We start from the raw sequence: 23056 nt of genomic DNA, 5'->3' as shown, positions 1-23056 counted from the left end.
TATGTAGCTTTGGCCCTGAAACTTGACACAGACCAGGGTGATCTGCCTGTGCCTCCTCGATGTGAGATTAAAGGTATGAGCTAACTAGCCAGGCTTTGTTTGTCTGTTTGTTTATTTTTGGGTTTTTTTTTTTTTGTTTGAGGATGCAGTTCTTTATTGGAATATTTTCAATTGTGTTTGCAAACATTAACACTGGGGAAAACAAAATTCTTATTTTTTCAGAGCCTGCTGGGTAGCAGCCTCAGCGACCTGAGCCTTAGCGACCCTCACAGGAGACAGCTGGGTGGAGGCCTCATCAACCTCCTCAAGACACTGGGTCTCATTCTCTGGAGAAAGGTCCTCCTCTTGTATCATTCGCGGGCGGTAATAATTAACCAAGTTGGAGATCATCTGGGAAACGTCTTCTTGGTAATGAGGAGGCCCGAATATCAAAATCTCTGCATCCTCTTCAGGATGCCAATGGGTCACTTGAAGCAAGGTATGTGATGTACTCTCGACATGTAGGATGTACCATCCATCCTTGCCAAATATCGCTTCCACAAACCAAGGATTCACGTACACTGTTTCTGGATCATCCAGATACTCGGTCCGGAACCACTTGGGCAACGTGCTGGAGTCTCCGACCACTTCAAATAAAGTCCCTTCTTTGTGTTTCAGCTGGACCAGCGACTTATAAGTCTTAAAAGGGACCATGGTGCACCAGTATCGTCATAAACAGAATAGGCAACTCCAAACCCAGTAAACCCCTTATTTTTGGTTTTTTTTTTTTTTTTTTTTTTTTTTTTGGTTTTTCAAGACAGGGTTTCTCTGTGGTTTTGGAGCCTGTCCTGGAACTAGCTCTTGTAGACCAGGCTGGTCTCGAACTCACAGAGATCCACCTGCCTCTGCCTCCCGAGTGCTGGGATTAAAGGCGTGCGCCACCACCGCCCGGCATTATTTTTGGTTTTTTGAGACAGGGTTTCTTTGTAGCTTTGGAGCCTGTCCTGGAACTAGCTCTTGTAGACCAGGCTGGCCTTGAACTCACAGAGATCCGCCTGCCTCTGCCTCCTGAGTGCTGGGATTAAAGGCGTGCGCCATCGCCGCCTGGCTATTTATTTATTTTTAAAAAACAGGTTTTCAAGTAGGCAAGACTGTCTGTCCTTAAACCTGCTATATATCTCAGAAGCTGACCTTCCCGTCTGCCCCGCGAAGCCTAGTTCACACAATGCTGGGTTTGCGCATAGGACTTCGCTCATGCTGGGTGAGCTGTCTACTGACTGCGCTCCACCCTCCACTGGCGGAAGCTCCAAAGGAATGAAGGACTCGGGTAGTGTCCAGGGTTCGGGTCAGAGTTGGCAACAGAGAGCTTGAATTCAAAACAAGTTGGAAATTAAAATAAACAGTGGTGACCAGGGGAAGGATAAGTGTCCTTGTTTACTTTCTGTTGCCTTGATAAAACACTCTGACCAAAAGCAACTTGGAGAGGAAAAGGTTTGATGGTCTTGCACTGTCCGGTCACAGTCCATCTTTGAGGGAAGTCGGACAAATTGTCAAGGCAGGCGCCTTAACGCAGTCACGCTTCTTATCCCACACATTATGTCCAACCATGGAACTCACTCCGAGCCAAAGAACCGCAGGAACCATGGGGCTGCTGCTTGCTAGCTGGTTCACTCTCGGCCAGCGTTTTTATACAGTGCAGGACAGCCCCCGCTTCTATATCGATTAATAAGTTTACAGACCGACCCGACCTCGACAATAATTAAACTGTGATTTCTCTCAGATGATTGGGCCAAATTGACAGTTTTAAGGACGATGATAGCCACCCAAGAGCCCTCCGCGTAAGTAGAAAGCGCCAGGGCTCTTGATGTGTGGGGCACAGGTGGCCTACAAGCTAAAACAGCGGCCAAGGTAGTAAGCAGAGCTCCTTCTGTCTGGAGTTTCTCAATGACGACGAACTGCCTCCTCAGGATGCTGCAAAAATCTGCAGAGTGTGGAAGAGCAATTTGGGAATCTCCTGTAACAATCTTTTTCTCTTTGTGAATAGCTTTGTGAATAATTTTAAGACGGTGTCTTAAAAAGGGTTGTGTTCCCAAAGCATGGTAGGTAGGTGCTTAATAAATGATAAAAATAAGAGGAATGAGAAGATGAAGCGGCGGGTCCCAGCGGGACACGGAGGCGGTACTATCCCAGAGTCCAACCCAGAGTTTAGAGAGCGCAAGCTCCAGGACCCGCAGAGGGCGAGGAGGAGGGGGTTGAGGGTGTTAACTCTCAAAAGCAGCCTCATAAAAGTCTGGCTCTGGCCCTTTAAGAGGCGGATGGGGGTTATACTGACAGACAATCAGACCAATCACTGCTTCAAAGAGAAGGGGCTTTATACTTAATTTTTTTCCACCTCCCTCATTGGAAACTATGTCGTTTTGGCACCGTTCAAAAAGACCAATAGCTTTTCGAGATTTCTGCCACTGCCCTTTACCGATTGGCCATAGGCCATCGTCCCGCCCCCGCTCGCCCCACCCCTTTGCACACAAGATGGCGGCGCCCAGTGGAGTGGAGGCCGCGCTTGGGGCTTCCCGAGGCTGACTCTCTCCTTTTGGTGACAGTCGCCGCGAGTGGGAGGACAGGGGCCGGGCGGGGACAGGGGCACCTGCGTGGCTGGACCGCGAGCCCGCGCCCAGCCTGCGCCGCCCCCACCCGGCCCCGGCCCGGCCCGGCTTTCCCGATCCGGTCCCCCCCTTCCCGGTCTCCTCCCGGTCTGACCGGTTCCCGGCCTCGTCTGCCGCTCCAAGCTTCTAAAGCTGAGGGATTTCCTCCATTCCCGCTCACTGTCACTTTCGACATGTTCTGCCTCTCCGCTCCCGCACAGCCCGCCTTCCAAACCGGGACTCCCTTCGCTCTCTTAAGAGTCTTCCCTCCAACCCGCTTCAGACCTTGGTTCTCGCTCGGTTAGGGGTTCGCATCCCTTCCAGATTAGCCCCCCGACTCTCCAGATCCTGGCAGCCTTGACACGGCCTTCACGGAGGAACCGGCCTTGCTTTCGTCCTGAACTCCGCAGCCCTATCATGGAGGCTGTGTTCCTGCTGGTGAACGGGGTGGGCCTGGTGCTGGACTTGCTGACCTTGGTGTTGGATCTCAACTTCCTGCTCGTGTCCTCCCTCCTGGCCACCTTGGCCTGGCTCTTGGCCTTCATCTACAACCTACCACACACGGTCCTGACCAGTCTTCTCCACTTGGGGCGAGGAGTCCTGCTCTCGCTGCTGGCCTTGGTGGAAGCGCTGGTCCGGTTTACCTTTGGCGGCTTGCAGGCCTTGTGGACTTTTCTCTACAGCTGCTACTCTGGCTTGGAGAGCTTGAAGCTCCTAGGGCACCTGGCTTCTCACGGAGCTCTGAGGAGCCGAGAACTACTCAACAGGGGCATCCTGAACATGGTCTCCAGTGGCCATGCTTGGCTGCGCCAGGCCTGTGACATCTGTGCCATTGCCATGAGCCTGGTGGCCTATGTGATCAACAGTCTGGTTAACATCTGCCTCATCGGCACGCAGAACCTCTTCTCTCTGGTGCTGGCCCTGTGGGATGCCGTGACGGGGCCTCTGTGGCGGATGACAGACGTGCTGGCTGCTTTCCTCGCCCACATTTCCAGCAGCGCAGTGGCCATGGCCATCCTCCTCTGGACCCCCTGCCAGCTAGGGCTGGAACTGTTGGCCTCAGCGCTCCGCCTCCTGGCCGGCTCTGTTCTTTTCAACCTCACGGGTTTGGTGTTGCTGGCTTGTGTGCTGGCGGTGACTTTGGCCGTGTTACACCCAGACTTTACCTTGAGGCTGGCCACCCGAGCCCTCAATCAGCTCCATGCCCGGCCATCCTACCACCGGCTCCGAGAGGATGTTGTACGGCTCTCTCGCCTGGCGCTGGGTCTGGAGGCCTGGCGCCGAGTCTGGAGTCGAAGCCTGCAGCTGGCCAGCTGGCCAAATCGGGGAGGGGCGCCAGGGGCCCCCCAAGGAGGTCCCCGGAGGGTGTTCTCAGCCAGAATCCAGGGACAGGACGCTCTTCCTGAAGCAGAAGAGGACGTCAGGACCAACAGGACGGCACCCGCTAGAGGCCGAGAGAGACTCAATGAGGATGAACCGACAGCCGGGCAAGACCCATGGAAGCTGCTGAAGGAGCAGGAGGAGAGGAAGAAGTGTGTCATCTGCCAGGACCAGAGCAAGACCGTGCTGCTTCTGCCCTGCCGGCACCTGTGCCTGTGCCAGGCCTGCACCGAGATCCTCATGCGCCACCCCGTCTACCACCGCAACTGCCCGCTCTGCCGCCGCGGCATTCTGCAGACCCTCAATGTCTACCTCTGATGACTCCCTCCCCGCCCGCCCACCCTCCGCGCTCCACTCGCTGGGACAGCATCAGCCTTCTGCCTCTAGGTCTTGGCCTGAATCTTCTTTGCCTCAACACGAGGCGCGACTCTGTCAAGCCTCAAGCCATATATCCAGGACTTGTAGCTGGAACATTCTGGAAGACTCCAGCCTGGGTGGGACAGGGTAACAGTTTCTCTGCACCCTGTGTGGGGCCCTGTGGTGTCGAGGGTGATGAGTCTGTCACTATGCAAGGGCCCTGAGACTGTGGCGGGCTTTTCCCCAGTCTGCCCAGGGCCCACCCAGATGCCAGCCTCTTGGGCTAGCCTTTGCTTCTGGCTTTTCTGTTGGGGTTTTTGGTCCTTCCCCCCTAGGCCACACCACAGTAGTGTCATGTGAGGATTTCGGCGACTCATGGGCCTTGGAGTGATCTTCATTTTTCTATTTTTGTTTTTTCTTGTTTTGGAATGATCTTGAATCTTTATGTTCAGTCAGAGCCTCTGCCCTGGCGGGTCTGGGAGTAGAATCCCGTAGGTGCCCTTAGAGCCACTTCTGCCTGTTACTGTCTTTTAAAAAAGACTCCCGACTTGACCCAGAACCTGGGGTGAGTAGTTTATCCCTGGGTACAGGGGTGCAGCTAAACCTGGCTTTGGGACCATTTACCCTGAGGCACTCAGTTCTAGGAGGAGCCTCAGAAGGAAGACCCAAATTTCTGCTCATTCCCCTCACACCTCACATGGCACTGAACATGGCATTCCTCCTGGTCTCTCTCTGGCATCGGGGAGGGCATTCTGCACATTTCCCTAGGGTTCAAACAAGGGGCTAGGCCTCTGGGCATGCAGCCCCTGTTAGGTCTGCCTGCCCAGTTTCTATGAATAAAGCTGCGTTGATAGCTCTAACAGTTTGGTCCTTGCAAGGGTCAGCGGGTGTTCAACCAGTGTTGCCTGGGGGCTTTCAACTGGCTAGAGTAAGTGAGCACCTGCATTGCTTAGCTTGGGGGTGTGGACGAGGAGATGGGTGGCAGGGCTGTGTCCCCAGGAAAGCTTGGTGGTCACCCCTTCTGATCTGACCTACCGCACTCATTTCTGGACCAGGCTTCTCTGTACTGCATTAAGTCCTTGTGAGCGGAACGTGAACTCGTTGCCCCTTCCCTGTGTTCCCAGTTGTGCCACTCTTCCTGGGAGGGCACAGTGGAGCTTGCTGCTTGGAGGCCAATTCCTGGAGGAGCTGGCGCTTGTCTGTTTCTTGTTTGGTTTGTTTTTCAGGACAGGGTTCTTCTGTGTAGCCCCGGCTTTCCTGGAACTCACCATGTAGATTAGGTTGGTCTTGAACTCAGAGATCCACCTGCTTTTGCTTCATAAGTGCTGGGCTTAAAGGCATGCGCCACCGTGCCCAGTGTGGTGCTTGTCTTTTTTGTGTCTTGGTTCAGGGCCTGGTACTGTGATGGGCTCCATGGAGTAAGGGACTTTTTGCTAGAGTGTGAGCTGGAGCCTAGAGATCAGCAGGTCTGCCTGGAAGACACAGGAAACCTAGAGCCTTTGATACAGCGCCCTCTCATGGCCGCAGGAAATTAGGGGCAGCACAGTCTTCTGGAAGAGGGGTAGTTGCTGGGTCCCAAAGGAGGTCCCTCCACTCTGCATGGAGATGTTGAACAGTTGTGATTAGCAAACCCGGGATGTTTGTTAGTCATAGCCTGAGCCCTCAGGGGTTCTGTAGCCAGCCTCAGACTTAATGGCTTGGCCCACCCAGGCTGTGCCCAGCACAGTGGAGACAGTTCTCCACTGCCCCTGAATTTGGAGGCCTGTGGCAGGGCTTGCAACACACCCCTCCCCACCCGCCCCCTGCTGAGCAAGGAGAAGCCTGGCTCCTTCCAGTCTCTGTTTAATGTGGAGGATAAACATTTTATTAGGGAAGATAAACTTCCTGAGCTGGGGGCCAGGGACCTCCTTTCCTACCACCCCGGTCTGAAATTCTTTCTTCAGGTCTTAATTCCCTTTCCCCAACCACCTTAGAAGCCCAGACCTTAAATCATTGTTCTAGTCTGGAGCGTGGTCGCCCCCTTGTGGTCATTCCAGAAACTACTTATGTCTGGGTGGGGTGACAGCAGCGGCTCTACAGTTAACTAAGAAAGCGAGTTATCCTTACCGTTATCCCGCTCACAGTGAGGGCAGCCATGAATGAAAGCTCCCGATCCTTTTTCAGACCAGACAGTGGCTGCTCCCGCGTGGTGTGGCATGTCTGAATTAGAAAAATGTGTTCCTTTTTCTGGGTGGCCAGAGCCCCAAATCAGGAGGGCAATCTGCTGGTCAGGCAATCCTTTTCGCCTCCACATAGCTAGGTGGCATCTCCGTGAGCCGACTGATTAATCTAGGTCTGCCTACTGTTAGCTCTGCCTCGTGGCTCCATCCCACCCAGGAACCCTCCCTGCTGTGGATCCTCAAAAAAAAGGCAGAAGCCAGTGGGAAGTTTTTGAGGTTTATTGAGTGAGCTCTGAGAAAAAGGCTGGCCCTAGGAGCAGGAGATATGGAGTCAGGGACCTAGAGGGGACACAGGACTAGGAAGGAGCATCCCACCTTGGAATCCTGGGCCAGGACAACCAGGAACCCACAGTTGCCAGCACAGCACACTCCTGGGCAGAAACCCAGCCGCTGTTCCACACTGCCTGCCTTGACCTCAGACAGCCTGTCTCCATTCCTTGCCAGCAGTGGGACAGGAGGTAGCTCCTTCTCTTCCCTAGTCATTCACAATATTCCAGGGGGCCAGCCCTCCTGGTATGCGCCTGACAATGTCACAGACCCTCCTCTAGGAGCAAGTGCCAGCTCCAGGTTCACTGTATATTAGGCGAAGACTGGGGAGCTGTGCCAGTCAGAATAGACGAGAAATCCAGAGAAGGTGCTGTCTGTCTTGATGCTGGCATAGATGCCAATGTAATCACCCACGCCCACCTGCACCCACACCTGGTCCTCGGGTTCCAGCCTTACCATAGCACCCCCCGAGAGCGAGGCTGGCTTGGGCCACCCCCCGAAAAACTGGAAGAAAGAGGCGATGGACTCGCCATTTTTGACAAGATCGAACTGCAAGCTGGCCCGGTAGACGGTCGCGTGGACGGCGAAGTAGTAGACACCAGGCACTTGGCAGGTGAACTTGCCGGTAGTGGCATCGTAATGTCCCTGCTCATTTAGCAGCACGCGGTCGAAGGGTAGGGGTGTGTCAGCTGGCGGAGGCACTCGGCTCTCGGAGCGCTTGGCACTGAAGGCTGATCGCGGGGGCACCGAGCACTCCCCAGCAGGTCCGATAGCCCCCACGGGACCTGCCTCTCCACGAGGCCCAGGCTCCCCTCGCGGCCCAGGCAGTCCTGGGGGTGGGGGTGGGTCGAAGGGGAGAAATTAGGAGTCACAGTGGCTCGCAGAAGGGCGACTCTGTTGACTATTCCTAAGTCTCCCAGCCTCCCTGGCTGTTGCCTCCTGCGGGGAACAGATCTGAAGTGCTGAGCAGAGGGACCTAGGCTTTCTGACTCCCTGGGGCTGACTCACCCCTCCACCCACAGCCCACCTCGCCCCACCCTAGCCGACTGGAATGGAGGGGGAGTAGCGCCCCCTGGCGGGACCCTTGAACCCCAAAGGATTCATGAGAGCAGCTGCGGCGCTCACTAGGATGTCCCCACGGACTGCGATGAAGATGACTTCTTACCCGGCCTCCCGCCCTCGCCTTTCTCGCCCGGAGCTCCGGGCGCACCGTCGCGGCCATCACGACCGTCGCGGCCAGGCAGGCCTTGGCTGCCATGGTGGCCTGGTGTGCCTGGAAGGCCGGGCTGCCCGGGACACATGCTGGGGATCTTGTTGTCATCCAGTGGAGGAGAGCCTGACACCAACCCCAGAAGCAGCAGGGCAAGAAGTGGCCTCATGGTGGTGACCTCGGAGGCCCAGACGCCAGGATCCTCTTGTAGTCTGTGGGCTGGGCAGGACCAGAGTCGGAACCCAGAATCTCAGGACCCACCTCGCGCCCCAGGTCCCCGCTCCACAAACATGCCTTTGGGGTTGAGTGCAGTGTGACAGGATGAAGAGGAGGGTGCCCCAGACCAAGAATTGGGAGAGCACAGGAAAGGAAAGGAAAGACAAGCCCTCCCTACCAGGTCCCCTAGCTGGCGCCCAGGCTGTCCCACAGTCCCCTCCCCCACCCATACTCCTCCTCTGCCAGACTCATCCCTCCCCTCTCCCCAGCTCCCCCTGCTGCTCTCTCTGAATGACTTTCTCAGACCCTCCACCTGGCCCTGCTCCCACTCCTACCCCAACCAGGCAGCCCCTGCCCTTGCTGACTGATCCCAGCGTCTGTTGCTCCTTGCCGGCTCCACAGCGCTCCTCCCAAACTCCTAGAGGAAACCAGTTGTTCAGGGGCCAAGAGCTCCGGGACTGGGAAATAGCAGGGAAATAACTCGTGGTGTCGCCCGGCGGCCGGCCAAAGTTGTGGGGGTGTAGGGGGTGTGGAGAAAGGAGGAGGAGAGAGAGACTTGAGCCTGCTTCCCACAGAGGCTGAACTGTCAGACAGACACTTGTGGCTCCAGTTCCCAGGAGCTGGCGGGAGGGAGGGATGGATGGCTGGAACAGTGACAGGGACCAAGGTCAAGACTAGTGTGTGTGGGTGGGGTGGAGGCGGGTGGAGACCTAGATCAGGAGAGCTCAGGGGACCCTCCCAGGCGGAGAATAGGGTCCCACCACACCAACAGACTCTCAGTATAGCTTTGTTGACAAATGGGAAAGCTGAAGTCTGGTGATGGTGATTTTAAACACTCAGACGGGAAGGGGGAAGGCAGAAGATAGGGAACCAGGGTCAGAGACTTGGATAAGAAATCTCTAGGTTCTCTAGGCTGTAAGGCTGTCTTGGCAAACAAGAGCGCAGGGGTGGTACAGGGAAGATCGGGTGGCCCCATTTGCCCTGGGCAGGATCAGGTCCCACTCTCTGGGAAGCACCAAGAGAAGATGGGTGGAGTCCCATGCCCAGGTCACTCTTCCCTTTGTTCTCTGCCTGCCCTGTCCACCCACATAAGTAGAGGAGGATGGGCAGACAGAGGGTAGGGGCTGGCTTCAGGTCAGGGCTGGGAGCAAGCTTCTAGGCTAGTGGCCTCAGGCAGCCGGTTGCAGTTGAAGGGCCAGGGGGTGCCCAGTAGTGCCAGGCTAGACTGGCACTGTTGTTCTGCCTCCTGGCAGACAGAGCGGCAAGGGGGTAGAATAGTGCCTAGTGGGGTGCAGTGAGGTACAAGCAGTCTGCAAAGGAACCTCCGGAAGTTCTGATAGCAGGGTAGAGTTGTCAGACTCTGTGGGAGGGAGAGACAGACCTCAGATGTCCAGTTCCCATGCACCCACCTCTCCCTTCATCCTCCCGCCTCTGTGTCTCAGTACCTTGTAGTCTCTGAGGGTGTCCGCCACCTCCGCCTGGGTGGCCAGGCCTACCCAGATGTTGGGGAAAGCTGTGGTGTTGTAGCTTAGTCCGAGACACATTTCCACTTGGACAGGTTCACAGGTCAGCTCTGTAAGGGGGGATCACTGTGAAGAACAAGACACTGCCTGGCCCTGGGGCCTTGTTTCCACATGGGTCACGGGGACTTCTGTCGAGTGTCTCAAGAGGCACCACAGAACCGTTTCACAGGCTTCAGCAAGCCCTTCTGTTTGCCAGAGCATGCATTGGCCAGCCCCTGCATCATGTAGGCCCATCTGATCTTAGGAAATGTGGAGCACCCTCTGGGGACTACTTGGGAGCACTTCTATCATGTGATCTGTGAAGCAGGCTGTGGAGAGGGACTCTGAGTGACAAGGTAGATAAGTCTCGATACCCCTACCACTGACCCCCACCTTCCCGTGTCCCTCTCAGGTGACATTAGTGTCCAATGCCGTCACTGGCCAAGAGTCCCAGGGTGAGGAGAGGGGCCCAGGCACGAACTTCCCAAGAGGGAAGGAAAGGGAGGTGAGAAAGAGTAGCAGGAACCCAGCCTGTTGTGGCCAGCAGGACTTGCTCGGGTAAAGGCTCCCTACCTGGTTGTGGGAACAGGTGGCTGCTGCAATTGTCATTGCTGTCATCTTCACAGTCTCTCCATAGGTCACACATCCATTGCAGTTCCCCACACCCTCCGTCCTGGCAGAACTCTCTGGGCCCACAAGGGTCTGCGGGCACAGAGGCATGACGGTGCCCTAGGACATGCCTGTACCCACGGCCCTCCACGGTACCCTTTGATGTTCCATGGAGGAGCCTCTGTTGCCCACACCCCCATGCCCAGGGGCACCTACTCTCTGTAGTATTGATGGCCTGGTAGGTGGCTAAGAAGCCCCCACTGCTGATACCACGATCGGTCTTAAAGATTACAGCCAGCTGGTGCCGCGAGGAGACGAGGTGGGGTGGCGGCTCTGCACCACAGAACCTGCCCGGAGCAGAAAAATAGCCTGGCACAGGTCCCTGGCCAGCCCTGGGGGCTCTTGGCCATGCCAGGGATGATAGCGAACAAGATTGCTGATTCATGGAGCTTAGGGAAGGAGACACACGCTGTCACAGAAAGTAGGAAATGGCTTCTTAGACTTGGAAAGAGTAAGGGAAGAGAAGATGGCAGAAGGCAAAGGCCCTACAGGTGGAAAGAATAGGGCTGGGCAGTTGCGGAAGCCAAGGCCTGGTCAGGAAAGCACACGCTGTTTCCGGGGGACCGGTAAAGAGCTCGGAGTTTATAGAGCAGCCGAAGACAGTGAAGCCTAGTGTTGGGAGTCCAGGCTGCCGGGGGGGGGGGGGGGGGATGGGACGCCCTGATTGGTACCTGCCCAGGAAGCTGAAGGCCCCGGAACTGCTGGCCTCGTACACCTCCACGTAGTCAAACTTGCACTCAGCTTGCTCTTCCAGGCTGAAGTTGTGGAACTGTAGTCCTATGCCGTATCCCACGGGCACTGAGATGTACCAGGTGCAGAGCTGGAGGAGGGCATGTGTGAAATAATTAACGAGGACCCTCTCCGGTCTCAGCCCTGTCTTGCAGGGGGCACTCTATGCCCACAGTAGACTAGGCAGGGTGTTGCCTACCTACATCATCGGTGCCTCTTAAATAGGAATGGTCGGTCAGACATGGTGACTTACACCTATAGTTCCAGTGCTTGGGAACAGGGTTCAAAGTCAGCCCAAACTTATATCAAGTTCCAAAGAAGCCTCCTGAGCTATCTACAGAGACTGTTTCAAAAAGCCAAGGACCAGGGATAGAGTAGCTCAGGGGTAAAGGACTTATCTGTCACGCACAAGATCCTGGGGTTGTTCCTCAGCATGGAAAAACAAAAACAAAAACAAACACAGAACAACCCAGCAGGTGTGGGGTTGGGGGTGAAGGCCTGGAGATGCATGCCTTTCTTCCCAGGCAGTGGCAAGTGGATCTCTGTGGGTTCCAGGCCAGCCAGGGTTACATAGTGAGACCCTGTCTCAAAACAAACCAAAGCCCATGCCTGGCATGGTGGCTCATACCTACAATCCAAGCACTTGGTAAGCTGGGGCAGGAGGTTTCTCACCAGTTACAAGATCAGCATGGGCTACAGAGGGAGACCTTGTCTATAAATATATAAATGCCCTTTCAATTGTTGAAGGTAAAGGTGTTTACCCAGCATAGAAATATCTGGGTATACCATTGGTACTGAACAATGTTTCCTTCTGGCCGGCCTGAACTTATCTTACCCAGGCACACAAACCTAGGCACCCTGGTGTCTGTTTCCTGGGGGCACTGTGTTTACCTGTTGTTGAGGGTAGTGCTGTGGGTAGTTGGGGGTAGAGAACACCCCATGGAGCCCAGTCAGATTTCCTCCACACCCTGGAGAGAGTCAAATGGCCATGAGTAGTCAGGCAAGAAAATTCTGGGTCAGAGCAAGGAAGCCCAGCCTCGGACAGAAGCCTGAAGATGTGGCTGCCCCATCCCTAGCTGGGCCCGTACCCGAGGTCTTGGCACTGCAGTTGGCCTCGTCACTGCCGTCAGCACAGTTGGTAATACCATCACATACTAAGTCGTGCGTCAGGCAGAGGAGCAGGTCACAGCGGAACTCATTGTGGGCACAGCTCCCTGGAGAATCATCTGGAGTCAGAATCCCCCAGAGTTTCATCTCCTTTGCTGTGTCGGGAGTAGCTGAAGGGGTGGCATCTGGGGACATGATGGGAAGACACTCACAATGTCCCGGGGCCACAGCTTGGTACCAGGCCTGGAAACCAGACCCTTCCACGTCAGCATCAGAGACGAAGGACACACGGAGGTGGCTGGTATTGGTGTTTAGTGTGGCTGGAGGCGTTTTACCACATACCCTGTCAAAGAGCCAGGCTGGGGGTGATGGAGGCTCTGAACTCCGGCAAGAAACGAACGGACCAGAGCCCAGAGGTGGTGGCGCATGCCTTTAATCCCAGCATTTGGGAGGCAGAGGCAGGCAAATCCCAGTGAGTTAGTTCAAGGGCAGCCTGGTCTACAAAGTGAGTTCCAGGACAGCCAGAACTGTTGCACAAGAAAACCTTGTCTTGAAACTGCCCTCACCCCCACAAAAGAAAGAAATGGATCAGAGAGGGAGGTGACCTTCCTTAGGCCACACAGCAACAAGGTGCTGGCAGGGGAGGAGTCAGAGGTTAGTTCTGTTAATTTCCTTTTTTGCTTCCACTCCCAGTTTCTCCACTTTCAGATAAGGGGGATCCTCTGGATGCAGAGGGACCCACCTGAAGAGAGGGCCTGAAGGCTCTGGGGTAATTTCCAAGCGATCAAAAAGACAGGCGAGCACACCTTCTATGCTGAGGGCTTGAATCTTGAGCTGTATTGTCTGGCCTGTGGCTACCTGGATATGCCAGACACAGTGACTGTGGGGTGGGTAAAGGTCTGGGTAGTTGGGGCTGCTGAAGAAACCCTGTGGACCAGGAAGGAGGCCTCCGCAGGCTGCAGGGGGTGGAGGTTAGAGTTCAGAAGTCAATAGAAGAGAGGTTTTTCCCCCTCACTCCCAAGGTTCCTCTTCCAGGCTTTTCTTCCCCACTACCACCTTAGGCATTCTCCACAGGGCGCCCTTAGAACTCACTGGTCTGGTGTGTAGGGCTCATGGCTGCTTCCTGATGTCCCGCGGTTGCTGGAGAGATGGTGGTGGTGCTGGTGTTAGGACTGGTACTAGGAATGCTACCCTTGGGGGTGAGGCCTTGGGTGGGCAGTGGGCTCTCAGTTGTCCTAGGGAGGGATGTAGTCTCCAACTCTGGGGGCAGGAGGATGGAGGAGAGTCATTTAGAGGAACAGGTCCCTGCAAATAGTTCATAGACTCTCCATGTAAAGTCCTCCCATGTACTCACGGGTCAGGATGACAGTCACCAGCAGCCCCAGCAGCAGGAGCAGCAGGCCACTGAGCAGCAGGATACAGAGGCAGGAGAAGTGGCAGTCTGGTTGTAGCCCTCGGAGATGCTGGGCTGCAGGGAAGACACAGTGGGCTTTTTAGAGGCACCCCTGCCCAGAATGACCCTTGCACCTTAGTTCCTGGACTCTCTCCTGTTCCTGGGCAACCCCTGAGATGGTTACCACGCCAGGGAGCTTTGAGGCTGCTGCTGGCATCTTTCTGTAAGGCTGGTGGAGGGCAAGAAGGCCCTGCTTCAGGGTCGAAAACAGGATTGCAGAACTCTGTCTGGAATGGAAGATAGAGGCTTATGGGCTGAGACAGGCAGGTTCACTGGGGACCGGGATCTTGGGAGGTGGGTTCCATGTGGGCCTTACCTTGCTCAGCTCAGTTGTCTCTGGATAGAGGATGACATCAGAAAAGTCCTTCATGGCTCAAGATTCTGCATGGCCTTTTGGAAATCCTGTGACAGCCCAAGACCCCTGAGGGTCCACTCTGAAGTCACAAGCCACCTATCAAAGACGCAACTTTTACTCTCGAAGGAACAAGGCTATGAGGAGAGACCAGTTCTCTTCCTGCCTTCGGCAGAATGATTGGAGCTCCAGGTTACTCTGTTTCCATGTGGGGGAGGGAAGTGAAGCGAGAAGGAATTCACAAAAGGCACGGAATGGTCCTTAATCCAACTCAGCTGAGGATGCTGAGGTCAAGACCCTGGCACCGAGCAGCAGTCCTTAAAGGTACAGGCTGTGGCCATGAGCACCAACAGAGAAGGAGGTGTTCTGTGGGGTGTGACTAGGTCAGTCACCACGCCCCCACCCCAAGGTATCCAGCTGGGGAGCTGGAGGTCGGAGGGCATTAGAGCCTCAGGTGAAGAGAGACAGAGACAGAGACAGAGTGAGTGCTGGGGTAGAGGTGGGCAGTCTTCTAAGGGTCACAGGCAAAGCCAGCGGCTCACTACTTTGCCCCATTAGAGTGGCAAAGTTACTGACTAACTCTGGACCTTTGGAAGAAGACACTCCTCCACCCTGGCTTTTTGTTTTTGTTTTCAAGACAGGGTTTCTCTTTATAGTCCTGGCTGTCCTGGAACTCTCCCTGTAGACTAGGCTGGCTTCAAACTCACAGAGATCTGCCTGCCTCTGCCTCTCCCTACTACCCTGAGGGCTGGAACTACAGGCCACCACTTGGCTGGATTTTTTTTTTCTTTTAAGGTGGTCTCATATTGCCTGGGTTGGCTTCAAACTATATAAGCAAGAATGACTGTAAACATTTTTTTTTGGTATATATGTGTGTGTGTGTATGATGTGTGAGATGTGGGTGTTTTGCTCATGCTTGTGTGTATGGAGGCTAGAAGTTGATGTCAGTGTCTTCCGTGATCTCACACACACACATACACACACACACACACACACACACACACACACATTCACACACGCACACATGATATTATATATTAAAGCCAAGTCTCTCACTTGAACCCAGAGCTTGCTTGGTTCTACGTGTCTAGCCAGCCAGCCTACTCCGAGGACCACAGACGGGACTGCCACGCCTGTCTGGCATTCACAACCTTTCCATGAGTGGGAAGGGCTTTCCCTACTAAGCCATTTCCTCAAAAGGACCCGGAGCTCCTGAGTCTCCTGCCTCTGATACCCGGTGCTGTGTGTGCTCCCACATGGCGACGGGGTTGAACCTTCACGCATGCTTGAGGGGCTGGCTCCCCACATCTGGGGCCCCAAGCCTGCAGGAGGAAGGACGGGAGTGGGGGGACGCCTGACATCGTGGGCAGGTGGAGTTGTGGAGTCTGGCTGTTGGTCATGGTTGCTGTCATGAGGTAGAAGGCAGACACCACAACCGAGTGTCCCATTCCTGCCTTGCGCAGCTGTTCTGGTGCGAGAGCCAAGGACCTGCCCGCAGACTTGTTTCCTCACAGGGCCGGGCCGGGCTGAGTCTAGTAACAACTCCAGGTTCCTGGCTACGACTTGTAGAATGTCTGTAATGTTTTAGGCCCTGGGCAAGAGGTCTGGCATATTGTTTTCTCTCATTTCAGACATATAACTCATTGAGGGACCATAAGCATTTTCAAAAGCCACTATTAAGGCTCGGTGAAGTCACACAGCTGAAGATAGGTGAGTTAAAACAGAGCTTGTGGGGGCTGGAGAGATGGTTCAGAGGTTGGGAGCACTGACTGCTCTTCCGGAGGTCCTGAGTTCAATTCCCAGCAACCACATGGGGGCTCACAACCATCTGTACTGAGATCTGGCTCCCTCCTCTGGCCTGCGGGCATACATCGAGGCAGAATGTTGTATACATAATAAATAAATAAATAAATAAATAAATAAATCTTTAAAAACAGAGCTTGTGTTCTGTATGTTGACAACTGTCCTCTAGAGGGGGCCATGCCGTGTTAGGAGAGTGGAAGGGGCAGGCAGATCTGTGAGCCACAGACAGCTGGCTCTGCAGGCAGGAAAGCAGTCTTTCTCCAATGCCCTCTCAGAGGCTTGGCCACTTCTGTCCAGGCTTCAAGCCTCTTCCCGGACTCTGAATGGAAAGTTCAGGAGTCCTGGTCTTCAGGGAAGGCCAGCCTAAGTAGCTGCAGGGGCGAGAGTCTTGAGGAGGCTGTGATAGGTACCCTCTGGCCACAAGTCTTGGCCCATTCTGGTTGGGCCACACTGAGCAGTATTCCTAGCCATGCAAAGTGTTTGGAATAGCCAAGTGTGGTGGCTCCCACATTTAATCCCAGCACCTGGGAGGCAGAAGCAGGCGATCTCTGTGAGTTTGGAAGAGACTGGATCAGAACCTATGGACTGGCCTACACTGGGCTCTGCAGATGGTGAGTTTGGGGGGTGAGCCCCGTGGTGTGGTTATTCACTAAAGGTTGTGGGCATCAGGCCTGGCTGGGGATGAAGTGGGCTGATGGAGCTGGTTACCCTCATCTTAGTAGCACATGACTTAGCAGGAGCAGTTTCAAATAGGGGCTCAGAGTCCCCTCCTTCTATCCCCAGTTCAGATTGGGTAGGATTTATCAGTCATGCCTTGGTGGGGGTATAGGGCAGCACAGTGGAACCCTCCGTGTGCAGGGCCCTGCACTTGTCCAGGGGGACAGCCGCCAGGGATGAGCCGTGTCTCAGCTGCCACTGAGTGAACCCCCACTACTTAGAGATAGGAATCTTCTGGAAGTCAGAACTTGTCCCTACACAGAGGCTCAATGACTTGTTTTAGTCTACAGATTAATGTGGACAGATAAGATGACATGGCCAGTGTGAACCAGGGGCTTCCCAAAGGCACCCACAGACCTGTCTGGAGCCCGGGTTGGGGACAACATTGACACAGATGCATGGAGACCACTAGAAAATCATCTCCAAGGGCTCGAGGGCAGCCCATGTAGCCCATTGAGGAGGCTGCTTTCTCAGCCACTGCATCCTCTTTCTTGGCAACCTTTTTTTTTTTTTGAGACATGATCTTTTTTTCCTCCCAAGGTTTATTTTTATGACTTTGTGTGTGCATGCCTGTACCACATGTGTGCAGATGTCTCTGGAGGCCAAGAGCAAGTCTCTCCTTCTACCATGCGGATTCCGTGGATTGGATTTAAGTTGCCAGTCTTTGGCGGCAAGGGCCTTTACTTGCTGAGCTACCTTGCCACCCCAGTTCTAACAAAAGACTGTGTTATCATCTAATAATGCATAATTATGTACTAATATTATCTAATAGAAGACGAGTGTGTCTGCACACACATACACACAGGTGTGAGCTTGGAGGTCACGGGTCAACTTTCAGGAACCAACTCTCTCTTTCCACTGTGGGGATCGAACTCAGGTCTGTAGGCTTGTATAATGAGTGCTTTTAGGCACTCTCTGGGTAGCTCTCTGACCATAAGTTGCTTCCTGTCAGGTATTTGGTCACAGCAATGAGAAAAAGATTACCCCCCCCCCCCCAATCGAGTACCTACTGTGTGTCACATTTTTTTTTCTAAACAGTCTCATAGCTCTGAGTTGGTATTATCATAATCAGTTTATAGATGAGGAAACTGGCTCAGGGAGGTTAAGTCATCACGAGCTGTGGTTGCCAACCACTTCCTCCTGCCCTTTGCAACCCACACAGGTGGTTGTTTGTGCCCATGAGCGTCGAAGGGTAGGGCTCCTTGGACGTGCCCAGCTCCAACAGACCCTAGCAGGGCTCAGCTAGCTCACGCTGGCTTTGCCACTGGGCACGTGTCCACGGTACGTGGTTGGTCGGTTCACTTCCTACTAAGGGAGGAAAATTCTGCTGTGAGGCCTGCCCAAGGCTGTCACCGATTCAACCAAAAGGCTAGGTGAGCACCATCTTCCTTCTGCCGGGTATTTGACAGGTCTCGTTGAGCTCTCTGTACCCTGTCAAAATGACAGTGGCCCCTAAGTTCCCAACCCTAAAGATCCATAAAGTATCAAAATGAGCAATCAAATATGAACCCTGAGGCTGGAGTGGGGGCTAACGTGAACAGGTCTGTCTCTGCATTTCCTTATCTGTTTCGGTATGGGCCCTTCTGGCAGAGCCTTGAATTTGATCCCAGAAACTGACTTGGTAGGAGAACTGATTCTCGAAAGTTCCGTACAGATGCCATTGTGTGTACACGCTGTCCTCCTTCAATAGGTAAATGTAAAACAAACAAACAACCTGTAAACTGGGCTAGAGGCCCTTGGGTGTGTTAAGTCCCTATTCAAGTGTATATTTGGAGGAAAAGTGAGTTAGCATGAAAATTCCTGAGCCAAGGCCTTCGGTTCCTATGAGGCTGGAGGCCTACAAAGTGTGTGTGTGTGTGTGTGTGTGTGTGTGTAGGAGGAGGATCTTGTTCAAGGTCACAAAAGCAACTGCAGAGGTAGCACCTCCTCTCAGCCAGGGCCTGCAGGAGAATGGGCGAAATAATCCAAGTTGCTAGGAGGCGAAGCAGATCGCAGAGAAATGAGCTGACAGACCTGCTTGTGTTTGGGGTTTGGTGCAGTCCTAGGGACCGTTGCCATGGGGATGAGATGGCACCACAGGCTAAGCAGAGAAAGGAAAGCTGGGAGCAAGGGCAAGGGCTGGACTTGAGTCCCCACTTTGATACCGTCTGTGCTCTGGGAAAGAGAAGGCACAGGGCGGCTTCTACCACCCCTGAAAAACCAGGCACCATCACTTGGCTGCGAGCCACTTTCTGTTTAGAAGACGACATTGTTTACCTGGGGCTGACTGGGAGAAGCCATCAGCTTTTAGACATCTCATTCTGGGTCCTGCCACTCCTGGGGTGGACAGGGAAGTCCAAGTCCCTCAGAGAGCAGCCACAAAGGTTTATTCAAATCTTTCTTATGTTGCTGGTGTGGTTTGTGTGTGTGTGTGTGTGTGTGTGTGTGTGTGTAAAGCTCCAGCCTAGCATTTCAGAAGCCCTGGGGTCAATTCCCATTATCAGCTGAAATGGGAGGGTGAGGCACATGGGACTGTAATGGAATCTCAGCCCCTGTGGAAATCGAAGCGGGAGGAGCAGACTTAGCTCATCCTAGGCCTTAGGCAGTTCAAGGGCCACTTGGACTATATGAGATCTTGTCTCAGAATAAAAGTTAAATCCCCAGATTAAAAAGCTGTTTTTCGAGCTGGAACTGGTGGGCCATGCCTTTATTCCCATTCTTCCCAGCATTCAGGAGGTAGAGGCAGGTGGATCTTTGTGAGTTCAAGGCCAGCCTGGTTTACAGAGCGAGTTTCATTACAGTCAGGGCTACATAGAGAAACTGTCTGGAAAACCAAAACCAAACCCAAACCCAAACCAACCAACGGACCAATCAACTAACCAATCAACCAAATAAGCTGTCTCCCTTCATGAAGTGGGGCACACTATAGCAGAGGCCCCAGGTGACAGCAGCGGCTTGTGCCACAGCAAGGATGGACTTTATTCTCCCGGAGTGTCTGGAGCACTGAAGTAGCCAGGAAGAGGAATCCCAATGTAACATTCTAAGCTTATGGGAGTGGGAGAGACTTCAGTTCTAACATCAGTTGAAGAAATGATGATCCCACCCCACACCCAACAATGTCACTGTGTGCCCTAAAGAGCTTGTACCCTTGTTTGTTTTTGACAGGGTCTTACCATATGTAGCTTTGACTGTCCTGGAATTCTCTTATGGACCAGGCTGACCTGGATCCACCTGCCTCTGTCTCTCAAGCACTGGGATTAAAGGGGTGCACTACCATGTTTGGCTTTTTTTATGTGTATGGGTGTTTTTTCTTTTTAAGATTTATTATTATGTATACAACATTCTGCCTCCATGTATGCCCACACGCCAGAGGAGGGCACCAGATCTCAGTACAGATGGTTGTGAGCCCCCATGTGGTTGCTGGGAATTGAACTCAGGACCTTTGGAAGAGCAGCCAGTGCTCTTAACCACTGAGCCATCTCTCCAGCCCGTGTTTTGCCTGAATGCATGTATGTGCACCATGGGCATATAGTTCCTCCAGAGGTCAGAAGAAGGCATCAGATTCTCTAGGGCTGGAGTTGTGAACTGATTTGTGCTTACTAGGAATTGAAATGGGGTCCTCTGGAAGTGTAGCTGGTATCTTTAGTCAATGAGCCATCTCTCCAGGTCCTCTTTTGAAACAATATATATATTCCGACTGCCCTTCAAGTTGCCATATATCTGGGGATGACTTTAGACTTCTGATTCTCGCACCTCTCTCCCTGCTCCTCCAAGTGCTGGTGTTCCAGGCTTGTGCTGCTACGCCTGGCTCTCAAATTTTGATGGAAATTCTTTAGGAAGTGGGAGTGTGACTTAGTATACTTAGTGTAACACCTGCTTAACATGCACAGGCCCTGCATTTAATCTCCAACACCCTAAAACAAACCAAAAGTCAAACCTCCTTAGGGGATACGGTGGTTTGAATGAAAATGCTCCCCATAGACCCATAGGGAGTCGCACTATTAGGAGGTGTGGCCTTGTTGGACTAAGTGTGACTTTGTTGGAGGAAGTGTGTCTCACTGGGAGTGGATGCGAGGTCTCAGATGCTTAACCATGCCCCAGTGTCACTCTCTTCCCACTGTCTGTGGATTGGAGTGTAGAACTCTCAGCTACCTTTCCAGTACCTTGTCTGTCTTTATGCTTCCCACCATGATCATAATGGCTAAACCCTTTAACAGGGGGGGCAGTTATTTCTAAAGGTTTTTTTTTTTTAAATGTATGCAGTGTTCTGCCTGCATGTGTGCTTGATTGCCAGAAGAGGGCGCCAAATCTCATTACAGATGGTTGTGAGCATCATGTGGTTGCTGGGAATTGAACTCAAGACTTCCTGAAGAGCAGCCAGTGTTCTTAACCTCTGAGTCATCTCTCCAGAAAATGGAGGGCTCCAGTCATCAGTCTGCTCTAAGATAAGTGACACTGTGTCCAGCATTTGTTAGGACATCTGCAGCTGAGGTCTGCTCTATGCTCTAAGATAAGCGACACTGTGTCCTGCATCTGTTAGGACATCTGCAGCTGAGGTCTGCTCTATGCTCTAAGCGACACTGTGTCCAGCATCTGTTGGGGACGTCTGCAGCTGAGGTCTGCTCTATGCTCTAAGAGACACTGTGTCCTGCATCTGTTAGGACATCTGCAGCTGAGGTCTGCTCTATGCTCTAAGAGACACTGTGTCCAGCATCTGTTGGGGACGTCCACAGCTGAGGTCTGCTCTATGCTCTAAGTGACACTGTGTCCAGCATCTGTTGGGGACGTCTGCAGCAGAGGTCTGGCCCTCACAGATCAGTTCTCCTTACAGATATGTGAGCGATGTGTGGTGGCTCAGACCTGTAATCTCGATACCGTGTAGGTTAGAGCAGGAGGGTGCTGAGTTCAAGAACAGCCTGGGATTCAGAGAACCTGTATTTTAAAAGGGGGGTTAGCAAGTAAAAGCGCCTGGCCCAAAGCCTGATGGTCTCTTCTGATCCCTGGAACCCACATGGTGGAGGGAAAGAACCGACTCTTGCATGTTGTCCTCTGACCTCCACAGGTAAACGCATGCACCCCTCTCCCAGTAAATGTAAAAACCTCTTAAAGAGTCACCACCAGATATGTCAGTTCTCCCAGGGGTTTAGACAGTGCCCTATAGGATAATGTCTTTGTAAGTATGCTATAGCTCATAAACATTTTGGCCAAAAGAATAAAATACATATAAACACAAGACAGCTCAATCTGGGAATCCATATGTAGAATATGAAATCTGAAACACATACTATTTAAAGAACAAAAAAAGAATTGAATGCTAGGCAGTGGTGACGCACGCCTTTAATCCCAGCACTTGGGAGGCAGAAGCAGGCGCAACTCTTGAGTGTGAAGCCAGCCTGGTCTACAGAGCAAGTTCCAGGATGGTCAGAACTATACAGAGAAATCCTGTCTCAAAAAAAAAAAAAAAAAAAAAAAGGAAAAGTTTAAACTTAACAGGTGTGTTAAGTTTCTAGAGTGCAGTGTTCGGAGGCCAGCAGAAGCAGTGAGCTGTGTGGCCCTCACTAAGCTGGAGCACGTCCCAGATTTGAGCCCCTCCCAATCAAGACGGGCACAGCGGCAGCTTCGTTCTCAAAGCTACTATTTATTCTGTACAAGGCTCCACTGTACAACAGCCATTTGCCTCTTGCTTACATAGTAAACAAGTGTACACCAGCCCTTGGGCTCAGTTCACAGTCTTCCCTAGAGAAGGGTACCAGGCCAGGTAAATTCAGGGTGTCTTTCTCGGGTGCCTCAAGCACTCCAGGTTCTGAGGGCATCATCGGGCCCACCTGTGGGCGTGTGCAAAACACCTTAGTGCTGAATAGCTTGACTCTTGGGACAGTGTGGAGTTTTGCCTAATGACTGAGGGCCAATCAAGTCCATGGGTAAGAATCCTATGAGACAGCCCCAGACATCCAGGCTTTAGCTCCTAGGGTAGGACCAAAGACTGATGCCAAGAGAGGGTTAGGGGTGGCATGGGTGTCCCTGAGCAGCTCAGTCTAGAGGGCCTTTGTCCAGGAGACTCTGAGAAAGGGGACAGGTGGCAGGAAGCTTGGGGACAGGGGCATTAAGAGGAGAATAAATTAAAGGCAAAGCTCTAGGGACAAGGGGCCTGGACTGTCCTTCAAACAGCTGGGGAGTAGACCAGGGGCGGGTGAATGGACAGCAGGAAGAGCTAGATACACTATCTGAAGAAATATCCTTTACCCATTTCCCGCTTAACCTCACTGCAACGCACAACAAGCCGGGGGCTAAAGGCAGCACCTTATTTCCCCAGGAGTCTTTGAACATGGCACTGGGATAAAGGGAAACAGCTGAGGGATATCTCAGGAAGGGGAAGTTACCCCCTGGTCCCCAAATGGTATAAGGCACAAATCTTGGAGGCAACTAGATTCCATCCAAAACATAAAAAAAAAAAAAGAAAAAAAAGAAAAAACCA

General features: G+C 53.1%; 4 protein-coding genes across 6 annotated transcripts; 1 reads left to right on the top strand and 3 right to left on the bottom strand.

The window, feature by feature from the left end:
* Window positions 1-210: 210 nt before the first annotated feature.
* Window positions 211-693, bottom strand: LOC121438216 (KH domain-containing protein 3-like). Its single transcript, XM_041638395.1, has one exon. It carries the CDS (start codon window positions 691-693, stop codon window positions 211-213), a length of 483 nt encoding a protein of 160 aa, XP_041494329.1.
* A 1816-nt stretch (window positions 694-2509) lies between these two features.
* Rnf26 (ring finger protein 26) lies at window positions 2510-5209 on the top strand. Its single transcript, XM_041638698.1, has one exon. The coding sequence runs from the start codon at window positions 3039-3041 to the stop codon at window positions 4317-4319; it is 1281 nt and encodes a 426-aa protein (XP_041494632.1). The 5' UTR covers window positions 2510-3038; the 3' UTR covers window positions 4320-5209.
* A 1577-nt stretch (window positions 5210-6786) lies between these two features.
* C1qtnf5 (C1q and TNF related 5) lies at window positions 6787-8918 on the bottom strand. Of its 2 annotated transcripts, none has more exons than XM_041638612.1 (3): window positions 8606-8918; window positions 8010-8273; window positions 6787-7674 (listed from the first exon to the last, which is right to left on the bottom strand). In XM_041638612.1, the coding sequence occupies exons 2-3, from the start codon at window positions 8221-8223 to the stop codon at window positions 7157-7159; spliced, it is 732 nt and encodes a 243-aa protein (XP_041494546.1). In that variant the 5' UTR covers window positions 8224-8273; window positions 8606-8918; the 3' UTR covers window positions 6787-7156. The 2 variants fall into 2 exon arrangements, with proteins under 2 accessions (XP_041494546.1, XP_041494545.1); XM_041638611.1 differs by having other exon boundaries at window positions 8010-8266; window positions 8606-8914.
* Window positions 8919-9373: 455 nt separating this feature from the next.
* Window positions 9374-14100, bottom strand: LOC121438383 (membrane frizzled-related protein). 2 transcript variants are annotated; one of them, XM_041638702.1, is made up of 13 exons: window positions 14047-14100; window positions 13855-13957; window positions 13632-13745; window positions 13370-13537; window positions 13020-13233; window positions 12490-12620; window positions 12259-12384; window positions 12062-12138; window positions 11113-11261; window positions 10576-10728; window positions 10346-10458; window positions 9716-9843; window positions 9374-9630 (listed from the first exon to the last, which is right to left on the bottom strand). In XM_041638702.1, the coding sequence occupies exons 1-13, from the start codon at window positions 14098-14100 to the stop codon at window positions 9406-9408; spliced, it is 1755 nt and encodes a 584-aa protein (XP_041494636.1). In that variant the 3' UTR covers window positions 9374-9405. The 2 variants fall into 2 exon arrangements, with proteins under 2 accessions (XP_041494636.1, XP_041494637.1); XM_041638703.1 differs by having other exon boundaries at window positions 10346-10456; window positions 10598-10728.
* Window positions 14101-23056: the final 8956 nt, after the last annotated feature.

This window comes from Microtus oregoni, unplaced genomic scaffold (assembly GCF_018167655.1).
Source record: "Microtus oregoni isolate MIOR12 unplaced genomic scaffold, Mior012 000055F_ref0000237, whole genome shotgun sequence".
NCBI lineage: Eukaryota > Metazoa > Chordata > Mammalia > Rodentia > Cricetidae > Microtus > Microtus oregoni.
Note: the sequence above shows the minus strand (reverse complement) of the source record. Positions and strands in the feature narration are given on the sequence as shown.

What these genes read in the sequence shown, in the direction of transcription:
- Rnf26 (XM_041638698.1), top strand. Translation starts at nt 3,039, where the DNA reads ATGGAGGCTGTGTTCCTGCTGGTGAACGGGGTGGGCCTGGTGCTGGAC.
- LOC121438216 (XM_041638395.1), bottom strand. Translation starts at nt 693, where the DNA reads ATGGTCCCTTTTAAGACTTATAAGTCGCTGGTCCAGCTGAAACACAAA.
- C1qtnf5 (XM_041638612.1), bottom strand. Translation starts at nt 8,223, where the DNA reads ATGAGGCCACTTCTTGCCCTGCTGCTTCTGGGGTTGGTGTCAGGCTCT. An exon ending in AGGCGAGGGCGGGAGGCCGG is followed by an intron (nt 7,675 to 8,009) that starts GTAAGAAGTCAT and finishes CCCCACCCCCAG; the next exon opens with GACTGCCTGGGCCGCGAGGG.
- LOC121438383 (XM_041638702.1), bottom strand. Translation starts at nt 14,100, where the DNA reads ATGAAGGACTTTTCTGATGTCATCCTCTATCCAGAGACAACTGAGCTG. An exon ending in AGCTGTGGCCCCGGGACATT is followed by an intron (nt 12,385 to 12,489) that starts GTGAGTGTCTTC and finishes ATGATTCTCCAG; the next exon opens with GGAGCTGTGCCCACAATGAG. An exon ending in AGGTGCCCCTGGGCATGGGG is followed by an intron (nt 10,459 to 10,575) that starts GTGTGGGCAACA and finishes TTGTGGGCCCAG; the next exon opens with AGAGTTCTGCCAGGACGGAG.